At 42.1% G+C, this 16,311-nt stretch overlaps 1 protein-coding gene across 1 annotated transcript in view; it reads left to right on the plus strand.

The window, feature by feature from the left end:
* LOC107198243 (metalloprotease TIKI1-like) overlaps window positions 1-16,311 on the plus strand; it is a 128,296-nt gene that overhangs the window by 84,689 nt on the left and 27,296 nt on the right. The window contains exon 5 of the mRNA XM_033511385.1: window positions 14,253-14,399. Coding sequence (XP_033367276.1) covers window positions 14,253-14,399 — 147 coding nt within the window. The remainder of the gene's footprint in view (window positions 1-14,252; window positions 14,400-16,311) is intronic.

Consider the following 16,311-nt stretch of genomic DNA (forward strand, 5'->3'; position numbering starts at 1 on the left):
ACACTTTTGAAAAACACCCCATGCTTGGTTTTTAAAGAGAATGGGGCTGAGGATTAAGGCCCTCATGACAGAAGCAGATATTTTTTTTGTGTCAGCAGTTAAGGATTTAAAAGACTATCAAAAACTCTTTACAGAAGACGAGCACGGGACTCCCTTTCTACTGCCTCCTGCCCCCTCTAGTAACCTGTAAAATGTCTAGTTGCCACTCAAAACTAGGATAAAAGTTTCAGAGGACTTTCTGGGTTTAGGCAAAACAGTTACTGATGCTGATGATGCTTTGTTACTTACGTTCCCTTCCAAATGAAGGAAATTGACTGTACGGATTGGTGCTTATTTAACACTTATTTTCTTTGACTTGTTAAAAATAGGAATTTGCTTCTAGGATAGATAAAGCTATGACATCTAATCAGTGTGATAAGAAAATGGAATGGACATAAGCAAGAAATATATTAAATATTTTTTTCTGGTGGCCAGGTTTTTGGAGGACTGCCCACCAGCAGGTCTGTCCTGGCACAGAATCCCTCGTTACGCATGAATATTCATTGCACCATTCTGCAGCACCGGAGCAGAAGCTGTGGAGATAGGAGAGGAAGATGAGAGAAGGACTTGAAAGAACAGCCTTGGACTATCTGAGTATGGCAGAAAGGCTGAAGAGAGCAAATATTTTTGTTAAAAAACAGTGCTGTTATGGATGATCAGGATAAGAATAGAACTCATACTGATTTAGTCAGAAACTTACTGATGAAGGGAGGGTGAGAGGATGCCTGGTAAAACTAATAATTTCAAAACCAGCAGAAACAGGCACACACAGCCAAGGCTTCTGAAGGAACTAGCACAGGATAATACAAACTGCTAGGCAGCCTGTTTAAACTTCCATGGAAAACAAATGAGATCCAAAGAAACTGAACTAGGCAAATATAGTAACAGGCTTTAACAAGATAAAAGCCATGTCCCTGGAAATTGTTAAGCAGAAAGTTGAACTAAAACAATTTTCAAATGTTACAAAGGTCAAACATGTCAGCACTTACATCAAAAACAGTTTCTCAGCATTTTGAACTGAAATTGAATTAGGCCTTTCTGCTGGTAGAGAATTGCAGACCATTCTGTGCAGTGCTGTTGCAACAATTCCATCAGCACAGAAAAAAATTACAATAGGCTTAAAGTGTGAATTAATTTTATTTCATGATTGCTTGGGTTTGATTTTTGATGGTGGTTTTCAAAATGTGCAGCCATTTAATGTACAATCACTTGGTATCCCTGGATGACTCCTCTGTCTGACTGAAATTTAAATCAACACTGTGCTGCACCAAATACATCTTTGACACAATGTACTGAGGGTTGGCCCGGTGGCTTTTGAATTTCATGGCCCCATCCAAGATAAAAGGTTGTGCTGACAAAAATTTGAGGGCCTCTAGAGCAGAGCTATGTTATTGCTGAGTAAACTGAAAACATGGGCCTGGATGAATTGAAACATAAGTAAAATTGTATCTGTGTTTCATCCTGGATGAAAAATAAATGTGCTAAAATATTTCCTAAGGGCCTCTGCAGAGGGGTGATACATTCCCAGCAGAGGGTGTGTATCTCTAGCAGATAGGCTGGGAACACATTTATGATTTTGATTGACATTTATCTGACTGTCCTTGCAAAAAGAATACTTCAGGGAAATGCCATGTTCCATTGCTGAAATGTCTTGTTTCCCTAGCCAAGGATAGAGGATGAGGTAGTTACTTGCCAGTGTGTACAGCCTTCAAGCTTTGTTTTACTTGATTTGAGCATTTCAGGATTGTGCATGCAGTTGGGCATGCTAACTGAGAGCCTGCTGTATGACTCAGGTTTGTGCCTTCTGAGCAGCGGCACTGCTGTTTTTGTGTTTGTGAACTTACACTGCTCTGGTGTGAACAAGACAAGCAGGACTCTTCTGAGGTATCTGTTCTGTCCACTTCATCTGAAACGTGTCCTGGAAGGAATTGTACAGGGGGCTTGTAGTACAGGCTGGGGAGGATTGGGGTTCTGGGTTTGGTACTAACTAAGCTTTGATCCTGACCAGAGGACATACCAAAGGAGTGAGTTGTTTCCCTGTGATATCATTCTCACCATTTATGGATGGTTGTGCAAGCACTTCCTTCCACAGTGCTTCTTATCAGCAGGTAGAGAATCAATATTGGCATGTCAGGAGAATCTGATGGATCACCTTGCAACTTGAATTTCATACTGAAATATTGACACCTTTTGCTGCTGCGTACGGGAGGTATGGAGAGCCTCATTCTAAAAAGCAAATGTGACAGCACTTAGCATCTGACTATCAGGAATGGATCCTACCTTTCTTCCCACAGCAGAAAACTGGGAACATTGAATTGAGTGAGCTCTTGACTAGACTCGTCAGGTCTCCAGCCCACCAATGGCACTGTCATTGACTCAGTGGCTTATTTGGATAGTCACACAGTCAAAGTGGATGCCAGCAGGTCACAAGCAAGCCGAAGACTAAGCCTGGAAAAGGAGGCTTGGAATGGAAGAGAATTTATAAAGAGCTCTGGTTTGTGCAACAAGAAGAAAGGTTTCAGCCACTGTATCACGACTAACTCAATGTGCTCATATAGTGTGAAGTCCTATTTTTGAGTGCAAGAAAGCAAGTAGAAGCAGCAAAGTGAGACACAAGCAAGTGTCTAATGTTCAGCGCCGTTCAGCTGGAAGTATGTAGCTGGTTAGGGCTGAATTTTTGGATTGTGGTGTGCATGCACATGACAAAAGGCTTTACTGTCCTCTTATGCTTGAATTTCACATGTGCACTCACTATAGTTTGGGCTCATACAGATTACAGTGGGGCTGATGTGCGAAGTATCCAATGGCTTCTAAAATCCCTTAAAAAACTTAAATTTCCTATTTACATTAATTTCAGACTTCTCAGCAGGTTCTGGAAGTGTGACCATGTTTGGGAGTTTTTTGGGATTTATATAAGAGCTTGAAATGCAGTTCTGAGGGATGGTGATTTCTTTCCACATTTGATCTGTCACAAACAGATGTTATTCTATATAAGGTTTCCAAACAAGATGTTTGATGTGAATTTACTTTTCAGCATCAAGTGCATTGAACAACACAATAAATATGACATGTTCTGAACAGGAAATCTCTTTGTCCTATTAGGTTTCTGTTTAGTTTTATTAAATCTTGAATGGTGCAGAGCCTGAAAAATAGTTGGGAGAAACATAAGTCTGGTTTTGGTTGAGGAGTGGTTTTGGATGAGTGTTCTTAAGGCAATGTCTGGGAAGATTCCTACACTAGCAGGGCTCCTGTGGGCTTATCTTCACAGATGAAATACTGCTCTGTCTGAAAAAATTAGGCAAGAAGTAATACTGACATTTCTCTGTTGTCAGTGAGTCCCTGTCCTGCTCATGTGTAAGGCGGCAAAAAAACTCCCAAGTGTGGACTTGAGTAAAAAGCAAGCCAATGCATCTGAGAAAAGAGTGTCTGCTAGAAAGGAAGGGGAAGTTTGAAGTTAGGGCTGCTTTGGAGGGCAAACAAGCACAACTTTGGAAAGAGACTGCTGGCAGAATGCAGTGTGAGAACACAGCAGTGTTGAGGTGCACCGTGTGTTGTGGCATTCTGGTGTGTATAGTGCTGGAGAAGGGCTGTGACACAACCTGGTCCATAGGGGCCTGCACGGGTAATGACTCTGGTGAGAGATTGCCGGCCTGCCTCGCTGGCTCTCAGCCACCACATGTCCTATTCTTAGGAGGCAACTTTGTGTCAGAAACGGTTGTTAGTTAGAAAGTTTACAGATGAGTAAAAAATACCATCAGGGCAGCATTTTTCCTAAAATGATCAAATTAAGAATTTGTAGTTCATGTTTATAAGAATTTCTTTCTTCTGTGTGATGGATTTTGACACAAGTTTTTCAATTCCAGCTTTATTTTCTTTGCATATGAGTTTGGGAGGAGTGTTTTAATCCTTTCATGCATATGAATATTTTAAAAAACCCTGTAGAAACTATATGATGTGGGATATGTAGAATATTGCAAGGGCTGAGTATCTGCTTTATGTTACTTATTCTGTGTCACAATCCAGAGTGAGGTAATCTCTGAACTCTTTTATCCTTAATCCAGTGTCACAACAGTGCATAAACACAAGGCTTGTGGACCTGCATCTCAGATTTTAACTGAACAGACCGAGGTGTAAGGAGCTCCAGTAGGTGTTGCCTGACACTGAGAAGGTGCACACTGCTAAAAATGTAATGATTGATGCAGGAGGGAGACATATGTCAGCAGATCTTTGGGGTGGATAACAGTAGTGAAATTTAACCCGAGATTTTGTATGTGGTGTGTTCTCATTCAAATGTCAGTTTTAAGAGAAGACTTTTTGTAGTACAGGTCTCATGCCTATGCTGTACAGTTGTTGTTTGCTGTTGTTCAAAACTATGGAACTGAGTCACATGGTAATACCTGGGAAAGATCCCATAGTCTAGTCTAAGTACAGCTTGTCAGAATTTACCTAGCTTGGGCAGGGTGAATATTTCAGCTGCTTGAATTCTTTTTTTCCTGATTATCTGCTTGTTTTGTTTTTGTCAGTTTTAGCAACTACTTCCTAAGCAACTGCTGTACAGTATTGTTTGTTATTTTCCAAATTGGGTTTGGAGAAAGACAATTCACATCCCATTGTACCTTTTCAATCTTTTGCACCAAAGCTTGTTGCTTTTTCACATAATTTCTGAAAAGCGTTGCCCTGCCTAGCCCAGGAAAACTACCCAATAATTCACTTTGAGGCCAAAGTGTAACATGTCCATAAGATAAATCCTGACATCCTTTGTTCTTGCTGCTGTTCGTTTCATCATACCCCAGAGCCTGCCTGCTTATCTTGGACCATTTTAATCTTGACAGTCAGACTTATGTAATCACAGTGACTTTGCAAAAATTCTGAGCTCTTGGCAGATAGCTCTGTTTTTCTCAGGGATCTTTGAGCAAATGTTTATCCAGGACACTTACCCTGACGGTAAGTGTGTATGACCATGTGTTGGAACTGCTGTGGGACTGCCCTGGCCTTTAAAAAAATTATTTGACTTTCTAGGGCTCAAAAGTGCTAAAGAAGTTAGCTGTTGGAACAGTTGTCTCTCTTGTTCACTGAGATGATTAAGAAATTTCTGTTCAGTAGTTCTGAAAGGTTTGAGTTCAGAGATTTTTTGTCCCACAAACTCTTGTGAATCTTGCGATATCTCTTTTTTTTTTTTTTTTTTGTCCATTCCAACTGCTAGTGATGGAGGATACCTTTAATAAAGCTTCTGCTATCCAATTTGAGCTATCATCCTTGTGCCTTCATATCTTGGTGGATTGCAGTTACATTTTGATGATACAACACTTTTATTTTTAAATGTAGGCAACAGGGGAATTTGAATAATTAAGGCATATAGTACAGTGGACAAGTCTCAGGTCTAGCATAGGAAAATAAGAATCTTTTCTTCTGGCTTTGAATGCATTGAAACTGGCTCAGAAGTCCACAAGTTAAAATCTTCCATATTTTCACAGCAACAGCTTACCTGATATGTCTTGCAAATCAGCTGAATTTAGACAGCCATTTAAAATTTCTGAGGGGTCCTTTTTGGCGTGCAACAATCCTTTTCAAGAACAAAACAAAGAGAAGGAAAAAAAAAACCTGCCCAGATACTTTCTAGCCTTTTGCTCAGAAGTGCCAGACAATCAGCAGTTTCCTGATTGCATTGGCAGCAGATGGATTTTCCTGGTTCTGAAAATCAAAATATTTTAGATTTTTTTCACCAAGGCAGCTTGGTGTATTGGCTGAACTGGGACAACTGGTCATGTCCTAATGTGGACAGCCAGGGAGGTGAGTGGAGGTGCCATCTGGCAGTGGATCTAGGTGACTCATTCCAAGAATATAATCTCAGAGGGTTCTCACTGAACAGCTGGTGGCTTGTAAATTTCCATCCTACCTTGGGACATGCTATTTTTTTTGTGTGTGACTGAGCTCACAGTTACTATGAAGAACACATATTTAGGCCTGTGTCTCTCACTATTTGAAAATTTTGTCAGCTCTTCCTCTTGTAAGGCTTTTGCATTGAGAACTTCCGGGCTTTGGTCTTCCTGAAACCACCTAGGGACCATTCCCTCAGTTCTTGTGTGAAGTTTTTTGTTACAAGTCTAAGAATATATAACAACATAGAAATATAATGTGAATTCTCCCTTTCACTCCTGTACCCATCTGGTTCTCTGCTGTGCTTCTTTGGAAAGACAAAACCTTCTCTTAAAGATGCTTCTAGTTGACTACAACTAAACATTGGTTCAAAATTATTCTGTTTAGAACAGCAGCCAAAGCCCTGGCCTAATTGCTCCATTGAGTGGAAAAATGTTCTATCAGTGCTGAATGTTTTATGCAGAACATGCTTTCCTTGCTGGCAGAACTTCAGGAAAATCCAAAGATCTTGTTGCATGGTTACCAGAAGACATATGATAACTGTCTGGGCCTGTTCATGATGTTGCTGGGTTAAGTTGTTTACTCTGGTAACCTTATAATCTTGATTTGCTCACATTTACAGGAATCTCCCAAGTAACGTACATCACTCTTGCAGAAGGAGGGGGAAGCATCCCAGCCAATTAAAAATATGTGTTCTGTTTACCTCTGGGAGAAATCTTCCAAACTGTTGTTTAGTCCTAAGTTATACATGGCCTGTGGAAGAGAGGACAAATGAAAAAAATACTGAAGGCAAGCAGGGACTTGTAAGAATTTATCTTCCATCTAGCAGCACTCCAAAGAGCATCTGTGAGCACTGAGTGAAAAAACATGGTGGCTAAATCCCAGGTCATTAATACCAAGTTTGTTTATTTTCTGTAATTGTGGGTTAGGAAGATAAAAAGTGCTTCTAAATGTTGTCCTTGAAGCTGTGAAAGACAGGTAGTCTTCAGTAGTTTTACTACCTTTCTCCCTACAGTCACAAACACAGTGAAGTATCATCATTTCTACATTTTCTACAATCTTTCTACAGTTGAAAAGCCAAATTGTTTCCTTTCTAAGAGAATTTTCCTGTATGGATGTTAAAAACTGTAAAAAAATAAGTCTCTTTTATTAACCTCAGGATTTTAGTTTTGCTTCAACTGCATTTAAGACTATCCAGTGGAAAGGAAGAAGAAGGAGGTGGATCAAAGCAACTGTTTTAGCAGAAGATTATTTAAAACAAACAAACAAACAAACTGCCAATTAAAACATCATTGCAGATGGTGAATTTTGAAAGTATAGCTAGTCTCAATTGAGGAAACTCTAGTTTCAGGTTTTTTGCTATGCAACCTGGTTATTCTTTTAATACAGTCTTGAGATGGTTCTGTTAGTAAGTAATTAAGTAAGTATTGGGCAAAAGAAGGAAACAATTGCTACTAGTGTACTGGTTAGACAGTTCTGTGAATTGGAAAATGAGTATATTCTAAGAGAAATCAGGATTGTTAGTATTTCCTTTCCATTGTTCCCAGTCACTTTGAAGCTGGACCTTGCTAACTGAATAAATGCTGAATAGGAGACAGGTAGGAATTCCAAGTGTAGTAAAATAGAAAATAGGGAGGGGTTTTTTTTTGCCTTCCACTTTGCTTCAGAACTGTAGAGAGCTGAAATTACATAAAGGGCTAGTCCGTAGTTCTCTTTCTTGAAGTAAAAATATATCTGGTGAAGATTTGAGTGTGAAGGTTTTAGAAACAAATTTCGTTAACATTTACAAAATTGTTTACAAAGATGGAATTAAAAAAAAAAAAAAGAAAAATTTAATCTTTCTGTAGTAATGTGCAAATGTGGATCACTAGTTCAAGGATTTTCTTTATGAGAATACACTTCATGAAAGCTTGGGAGATTCCTTCAGACCGTGGAGGAATCCCAATAAGCTTAGATGGAGAGTTCTCAGGATAAGTGCAGCCACAGGTTCATAACCACATAATTAATCCTATAGAAAGATGGGAGCAAGTTCCAGCAAGGTCTTGGCAGTGCCCAGGTGTGAACACAAGCCAACCTAAGAAATGGGAAGAGTCTATACACTGCTGGTCTTATTCCACATCCAGCACATAGTGGGGTGTTTTTTCTGCTGCTGTCAATGGAAACATAAAAATTATATTTTACACTGTAAATCAGTGTAAATTTCTCAGACAAAAGGCTGTGTATTAGTGCAGTCTATTGCAAGTAAATGGGTTTCACTTCTTCCAGCAGTTTTGTAGGTAGTGTTCCTTTGATTCAATATTATCAGCCATTCTTCTGCAATAGGAAGAGAATGAAAAATTAATTGCTTCTAAAGCTGTGTTTTTATAGCTCCTAGTTGAAAATGGGTTAGTTTATGTTATGGGTCAGTTTATTCCCACTTAAATTCCAGACAACAACTGAAAACTTCCAGTGTCTTCTGTTTGATCCTGGAAAGACTGCAAGAATTGTGTGAGTTGTTGTCAGCAAAGACTGAGATCATATTCTTTGCTGCCTTTACCTGTGTGAGCATTTTTTTGTCTGACTTGAAGCAAACTGGATGTCATCTAAGTGACTTGGATGGTCCTGCAGAAAAGGTGCTCCCTCTGCTTGCAATGCTGGCTTTGAGAAAAAAAACCCCACAAATATGAAAAATACTAAGCCCATGGGAAATGTGGTAGTTTTTTAGTTCATAAGTAACCCAAAATAGTTTCCATTTCCTTTTGTTTCATTGACTTCCACTGTTTGTTTCTTGTCTACTGGGTGGGTCGAGGGATCTGTCTCTGCTAATGCCTTCAATCCAGTCTTTCTTGGAAGTGGTCCAAGTTTGATAATTTGCTTCATTGTTTTCTCTTCATTACTAAAGAAACAGTTCTGAAAATTATTTATACTGCTCTGAATGCTGCAGATGGTGGGTTAAACCTGTTTTTGCCATTTTCAGACCATGCCAAAATCAGACTTCTCCCACCTTTGTGTGCAGGAGCTCCTCATGGTAGGTGTGTTCAGGCTTCCAGCTTCTGGCGTTGCCAGTCCCAATCTTCTGCTGAAGGCTCACCAGACCTCTAAGGAGCTGCATCACAGTGGAGCAAGAAATCCTGCTTTCTTCTCAACATTTGGCCTCCTGGATCATTACCGTGACAAAGGAGGATTATTGACTTTGGTAGTCATGATGCTTTTGATTTAAAGCCTGCTTTGATTTGGGGCAATAGTGTTCATTGGCCCAGAGAAGCAGTGGTTTCCTCCAGGTGAAGAGCAAGGAGAGAAACATGCTTTTGAGAAGGAGGAGAAAAAGGGAAAGAATTGGCTGAAGAGGCTGAATGGAAGCTGTAATAGATGCAGTTAGTCTCTGGGAAGTACCCAAAAGCTGCCCATGATTCCTTAAGACAATTAAAAGCAAATTGTCCGGCTGAGCGATCCCAGAGCAAGGAAGATGCTCCCCAGACTATAATTCAAGGGGCTGAATGGCCCTCAAAAACTAAGAGCAGAAAGAAAGAAAAAAAAAAAACCAACAAACCCGAAGATGAGGCAAATGATGGAACAGATGTGAGTGCTTTTGTTGGGAAGACTTGGAGGCTAGCGGGATGGCGATAGGCTAATTTGAGGCGAATAATACCAGGTTCCTTTCATATGCAGAATAGCACTTTGATCCAGTGTGGATGAAAGTACTGAAAAGTGGAGAGGATGGCAGGGGGGCCTTTTGTCTTTGACAAAAAAGGCATCTGCCAGGCTCTAACTCCCTTTTCCCCACCCCCTTAGCCTAGCAGGCTACTCCAACAATGCTAGCAAAGGGGACAAGTGTCTCCTGACAGCTGAAGAAATCTCCAGGAGGAGAATGAGGTTTGCAGCAATATGTATACTAGAGAGCTTAATCGATTTTTTCCACAGTACAAAAAGGGAGAGGGTTGGGGGAAAACAGATCTCAGTGAAAATGGGAGGTGGGAGATAAAAAAAATCCCTTTCTAATAAACTTGTTACTTTTGTTCTCCGAATACATCTTTTCAGAAGATGCTTTGATGCTAGTATGAATACACTTAATGGAGCAGAGGAGGATAGAGCTGCTGGAGGGGGTGTGTGAAATAAGGAAGAATAGTTTTGGAAGGAGGATGAATGTAGAGTGATTTCTGTGGATTCCAACACAGGAAGGATCTTGGAAACAGTAAAATGGTGTAAAGAAAGAGATACCTGTAAGACAGAGGCATACTTTCAGTACCACCTGCTGGAGGAACTCAGATCTACCCAAATTCTTGGGTTTGATTTCTAAGCAAAATTGAAAATTTCTTTTCAACCTTTCATATTTGCTGTTTTCTTAACTGCCTGGAATTAGTAGCAATGAAAGGACTGCAGAATCGAATGGGGATTTCAGAAGGCAAGCAGTATTTGTGCCTAGCAAATATAGCAATTTCCAACCAGCTGCTGATCTGGTCCCTGGTTTTCATGCTCTGTTGACTTTCTTCAGATTTTCACATCTGGTAAACAAGACTGATACCAAATTTGCAGAGTTTGATTGCTGTGGTCTTCTTTAAGCATCACTTTGCACCTAATCTGATGTTTTCTTTGAGAGGTAATGACAGATAATGAATTACCAACTTCTGAGCAAGACCTATCTCAGTAAATTACATCCTTTAAGAAAAGTAGGTTCAGGAATCTTCCCTTTTCTTGAGACCCTGACAATGTTTATCCATTACTATTTACTGAAGATAACCTTCTCACCAGGGAAGAGCTTTAAGCAACATCTGATACCGAAAGCAGTTCCTGCCCCTTTACCCTCACATCCCCTGTTCTTTATGCTGAGTTTAAGTTACCCCAAGAAGGTAGAGTGATAGAGGTATTGAGAGGAGCTATCACATTGCTTTGAAAGGCTGTACACTCATGCTGATGGTAAATTGAAATCCTGTGTAGTTATTCAGTATAGGTGTGCCATCATCCCCTCTCCAGCAGATGCCATTGTTCTGTTCAGACCAGCTGATGTGGAGAGTATTTTTGACAATAGAATTTCCTATACTCCAGCTGTGCAAAGCCTAATGAATAAATTACTGTAACTCATTAGGGAGGGCTAATTGTCAAGGACATGGATGCTCCCTTGATTTCTGCCTCTTTGTGGTATCTTGACTTTTCTTGCTGGTACAGAAAGACTTGAGCTGCTGCTGCTGCTGTCCTCAAAGGAGTGGAGACCACCTCTGTCCCTCACAGCACCAAGGTGGAGGCCCACTCTCTAGGTGGGGAACTTCAGGTAGTTTTTGTGTGGCTTCTCCCTCATGTACTATGTACAGTGATAGGATGCAGGTCTAGGTCTGAGTGGGGAAAGATGTTGCTTGTGGTGAAGTCTGAGGTGTCAGGGGACAGTCTGTAGTCCTCCATGACGAAGAAAAATGGCCGATGCATTGCTACACAAACCACCAATATGGCCGTGGCAACCCAGGCAGGCTGCTGGATGCTCTGTCCCCAAGCAGTTGTGGTTAGGATGGGATGCAGGAGCCTTGAGCTGTGAGCTGGGACACTTTGTTCTCCGAGATGAAACATGAACAACCTCATTGTAAAGGGTCTTTTGTGCTTTCCCGTTAGGGTAGGCAAGCCCTTCAGCTGCTGCCATCCTGAAATTTCTTCGTATGTCCGTATCAACTCTCACACCTCCAAACAGAAGGTGTAGTCTTAGCAAAGGCCATAGAGCTGCCAGAACTTCCTCACTGGGGCAGTTTTTTGTCATACCAGCAGTAAGATTAGAGATATGGAGGAAGAGGGGGTGAGTTGCCTTTATTCTTGTGAAGTGTGTGATTCTCCGTAACTATAGGTCATCATTGAAATTTATGCTGTGCTTTTGGGGCAGATTTATGTAGCTCTTTGCAGCTTATTGTGTGCTCACAGGAAGGAAGATGCCTGTATGGCTTGGCCTGGCTGCTGCAGTCCAGGCCTGGTCTGTTTGGAGGTAAGGGAGGAGGGAAGAGATCTGTATGGACCTGAGGGTAGCATGCAGAGCAAGTGTACAGGCTGCAGGGGTATAGCAAAGGGAGGAAGATTGGCTTTTTTCTCACGTCTCACCCAGCAGGCTGGTGTTTTCTCCCCAGAAGCCAGTTACCCTCTGCTGGTTTGTGTTTGGATGAAAATCAAACAGTAAAAATTGCAAAGACTCTTTGATGTGCTTAGTCTACATTGAGGCAGAGCTACCTGACTAGCTCAGGAGGCTGCTGCATTTCCTGACTGCTATCTGGACAGGGAATGTCTGGTTATAGTTTCAAAGTCTGGAAAAGGACATATAGCTTTAATGGTAAATAATCAGGCAGATGGTGTCCAATAGCTTGAAAATAGGCCATTCCTGTGGAAATGCTTTCAACTGGATTGGCTGATTGTACACATGACATTTTCTTAGCATGACCTACCAGTCATGGCTGTAGAAATCCTATATTTTCAGCATGGATTTGGCTTGTCTCTCAGTGAATGTTGTCTGGTCAATAGCATCCACTAGGAGTTCTCTGAAGCCAAACAAATGGAAAATGATTACTTTAGAGTATGATAAACCCCAGCCTGCATTCAAACCTTTGTTCAGACATAAAGTAGTTTCAATTTGTTTTTGTCCAGTTAACTTTAAAATGTAACAGACGTCCTTTTCAAGATAGCCAGGGCTTAGTTTGATGTAACTTGCCAGAGTGTCTCCCTGGAGTTATTTTAGTTGAGTGCAATTTTTACCAACAAAGTGAATTCTTTCCCTTTTTTCAAACATGAGATGTGAGTGAATGTTGGTATTCACCCTCCCAGAATTAATGCTATGTTATGTGCTTTCATATTGGGTTACATACACAGTGATTTGGATCCAGAGGTAAGTCTAGCTGTAGTGGGGACAGCATGATTTCACGTCTGCTGGAATTTGCACCTTTCTGTAGAAGACAGATGGTTATTCTGGGGGAGGAAAGTTCCACCTGTTTGTTTCCATATCTGCTCTGTAATCCCAAAATTTGCTTTACATCGTCTCAGTACATTGAGTATGCTTACTCATGTGTGAGTTTCATAGTGTTGGCAAATACTTTCAGTTCTAGAGTGCCTTTGATGGTGTTTGAGGCAAATGTCTAGGAGGAGTTAATTACACACAGAGTAACCAGATCTTAGAAAATAAAACTCTTATGAGTAATCTTTGAAAAAATTCAAAGCAGTATATCTGAGCTTACTTCCTTTAAAAATAAAAATAATAAATCAGTAGGTAGTTGGAAAGCTTGTTACAGTTGTTGAGTTTCGGTGTGAAAACCAGTGGTGGCATGAATGTAAGCACGAAGAGATGTGCTCAGAAGACATGGCAGTGTTTTACTTGCCAGGTGCTGAAAGAGGGCTGCTCCCTGCACAGGACTGTACAGCTCCATTCAAAGGTGCCCACAGGCATCCCATGTTCAGCCTAGGAAGTTTCCACCACAAGTCCTTCCTTGGCTTCCTGCCTCTCTGGGGCTTGGTGACCAATTTCTGCAGTGGTTGGAGCAGCTGACTAGAGGTACAGAGATTCTACATCTGTTTGGCTTCAAAGACACCTGTTGGTGAAAAGTGCTCTCTTGTCCCTTTTAAGGGACTGCCGTTCTCATGGGGTGTGCATTGCCTGAGGCAGGGGAGAGTTGGACCAGCAGCCAGTCTGGGTCAGGCCCTGAGGCCACTACCTTGGGAGAGCCCTGCTGTGCTGGAGGTGGGGAGGCAGCAGCTTCTGGAGGGTTGTCTTCTCTGATCTCTCTTTACTGACAACAGAAAGATCCCTGGGGTAGGAGCTGTGGCAGCCAGACAGTTTCCTTGAGGCAAATGGAATGGGAATGTTTACGTTCTCTGGCCTGATCCAGAGAGCCATTCCTGCCCGAAATAGATGCAGTGTCTTAGAGGAGACACAAAGCAGGAAACAGTAGCCTGTGACTGTTCTTGCAGATGAGAAAGGAAGGGCCTAAACAAGGAAAAGCCATGTTTAATTCAGATAGGTGGCTGAGGAGCTGTGTGGCTAGGAGCCTGTCAGGCCAGGTTCTGTGGTGGTCAGGCAAACCGTCTTCTAAGGGAGCAGGATTGCCCCTGCTTCAGCCTGCCCCTTCGTATCATCTATATTAATCAAGTCACAGGCAAAACTCCATTGAGTTAAGTGTGGTGAGTCCATTCCCTCTGATCAGCCAGGATCCAAAATATGAGTACCTGTGGAGCCATAGGAGGCAGAGGATGCATGGGTTGGTGATGTCTAGACTGGCAGGCTCAGAGCAGGATAAGCTGCTGAGAGCCTTCAGCAGATGGCTGTGTGTCTGGGACCTCCTCATGGGATGAAAAGAGAACTTACCAGGAACTCTGTCTTTTCCTCCCTTCTCCCCCTCCCTCAGGTGGTCTTTGCTTTGAATCAGACTCTCTTGCAGCAGGAGAGCCTCCGAGCAGGCAGTTTCCAGATCCCCTATACGACAGAAGACCTTATCAAGCATTACAACTGTGGGGACCTCACCTCCATCATCTTCAACCATGACACTTCTCAAGTGAGTCTTGCCACTGCAGCCCTTCTACTACACACATCTCCCTGTAGTGCTAATCCCTGTAACACGTGTGCTTGTCCCTCCTCAGGCAGGCCCTTTCTGGGTGAGGGCCAGGGGCATGTTGCTGGCTCCCTGGCACATCTGCTTTCCCAAGCCTTCTCTTCCAGAAATCTGCACCAACTCAAGCTCTCTCTTGCATGCAAGCACTGAAGGTGCAACTGGCTTTCCCTTTTGGATGAGTGCCGTGTTTGCTGTAGCATCAAAGCTTTATGAGTTAATAATTTACTTTCTTAAGGGTCCTGTGGAATTATACTAACTTAGGTATGAGCAAACTTAATTCCAACAGAGAGCGACAGCAGGCTCTCTTGTCTGAATAGGAACAGAGAAATGCACTTGTGACTTGGATGCCTATGTAAGGCTGGACGAGTTACAAGGTTTTTTGTGTCCTCTGTCAGTATGGTTATGTGCTGTGGATAAGTCCCAAAGAAGAGAAATGGTGTAGGAAAAGAGGCCTTCTGAGACCTCACAGACTTGGGTTTATGGAGATGGTTTCCTAAGCAGCACAATGGAATGCAACACTGATCTTTAAACCATGAGAAAATGCCCAGCAGGGACCAATTTGGCCTATTTGGGCTGTTAGATTAACTAACCTCGGGCTGAGACATCAGGCTTCTCTGTTCTTGTCTGTGAGATATTGCCTGGCAATTTGTGCACATCTGTGAAAACACAAGCTCTGTCCTTAGAGTGCTGAAAAGGCAGGTGTTGATACCTGAGCTTTCTGTGCTGAATAACCATTTTGCTATCACCCTTTGATACATATGGTGCAGAGCTGCAGAGTCAGTCCTTGCTTCTCTGGTGCCAAGCTTTGCGTCTGCTGCTGCCTCTGCTGCACCCTCCTGCAGGTGCAGGCGTTCTGGTCATTAATACTGCTTAGCTTTTACACCATGTATTCTATGCAGAGGTTTCAAAGGATTTCTCAGAGGAGAACAGCATTTTAAGAGGGTGAAGGTGCTGCATCTCTATCCTGTGGAGATGTTACAGACTGCAGACATTGCCCCTAGGTCCTTGGAGAGAGCAGCTCTTTCTGAGACATGCGTGTTGCCAAGGGAACTACTGTCCTTTACTTAATGTGAGGGGCTCCACCTCAGGGCACTCTCCTTGGCATCAGAGCTGAATACTGATAGTTTGCAACACCGTCAGTATACGTTTTAAGCAGACCTTCTAAGTAAGTTGTATTTGACTCCATGCTTGCCCAGTAGATGACTACTGTCATCTGTGGGCTAACTACCCTTTGGAAATATCCCAGTGGTCTCTTAGTGGCTCCAAAGTCTCTTCATCTACTGCAGCCTTGCTAGGGAAAGCTCCTGGCTTATTAGTGGCTCTGCTCTCCAGAAATCATCATTTGCAAGCCTTTCAGTTAACTGTCCCCATAACTGAGTGCCTAAAGCTACTTTCAAAAAGCCGGGATTGCTGCAACTACTGGAGACCCGTGTTTACTCTCCACTGGCAAGAGGTCAGGGTAATGTGCAGCCACAGCTGTCCTTGGGGGCCCCAGGGGAGGAAGCCAGCTTTTTAAAAAGATACCGTCATGACAGGGCAACTGGAGGTGGTAACGCGTTCTTTCCTGGAAAAATCTGGCCCTCTTAAAGCTTAGGGATTTTTTTTTTTTAACTACTTCAAATAGCACAGTTATTCTTTGGCAGCCTGAGGGCTCTGATAGCAGTCAGATTCTCTTAGAAGAGCATAATTATCATTATAGTTATGTCATACCTATGGCAGTTTAAGAAAGAGGTATGTAGTTGAAGGCAGTTAGGGGCAATTACTTATATTCTTCAACTGAGCAATCAGGATTTAGGATCTTTAGTGTGGCAAAATGATAGTATTTGTTGACTTTGAATAAAAAAAGAAAAATCCA

The sequence above is a fragment of the Parus major genome, chromosome Z, assembly GCF_001522545.3.
Source record: "Parus major isolate Abel chromosome Z, Parus_major1.1, whole genome shotgun sequence".
NCBI lineage: Eukaryota > Metazoa > Chordata > Aves > Passeriformes > Paridae > Parus > Parus major.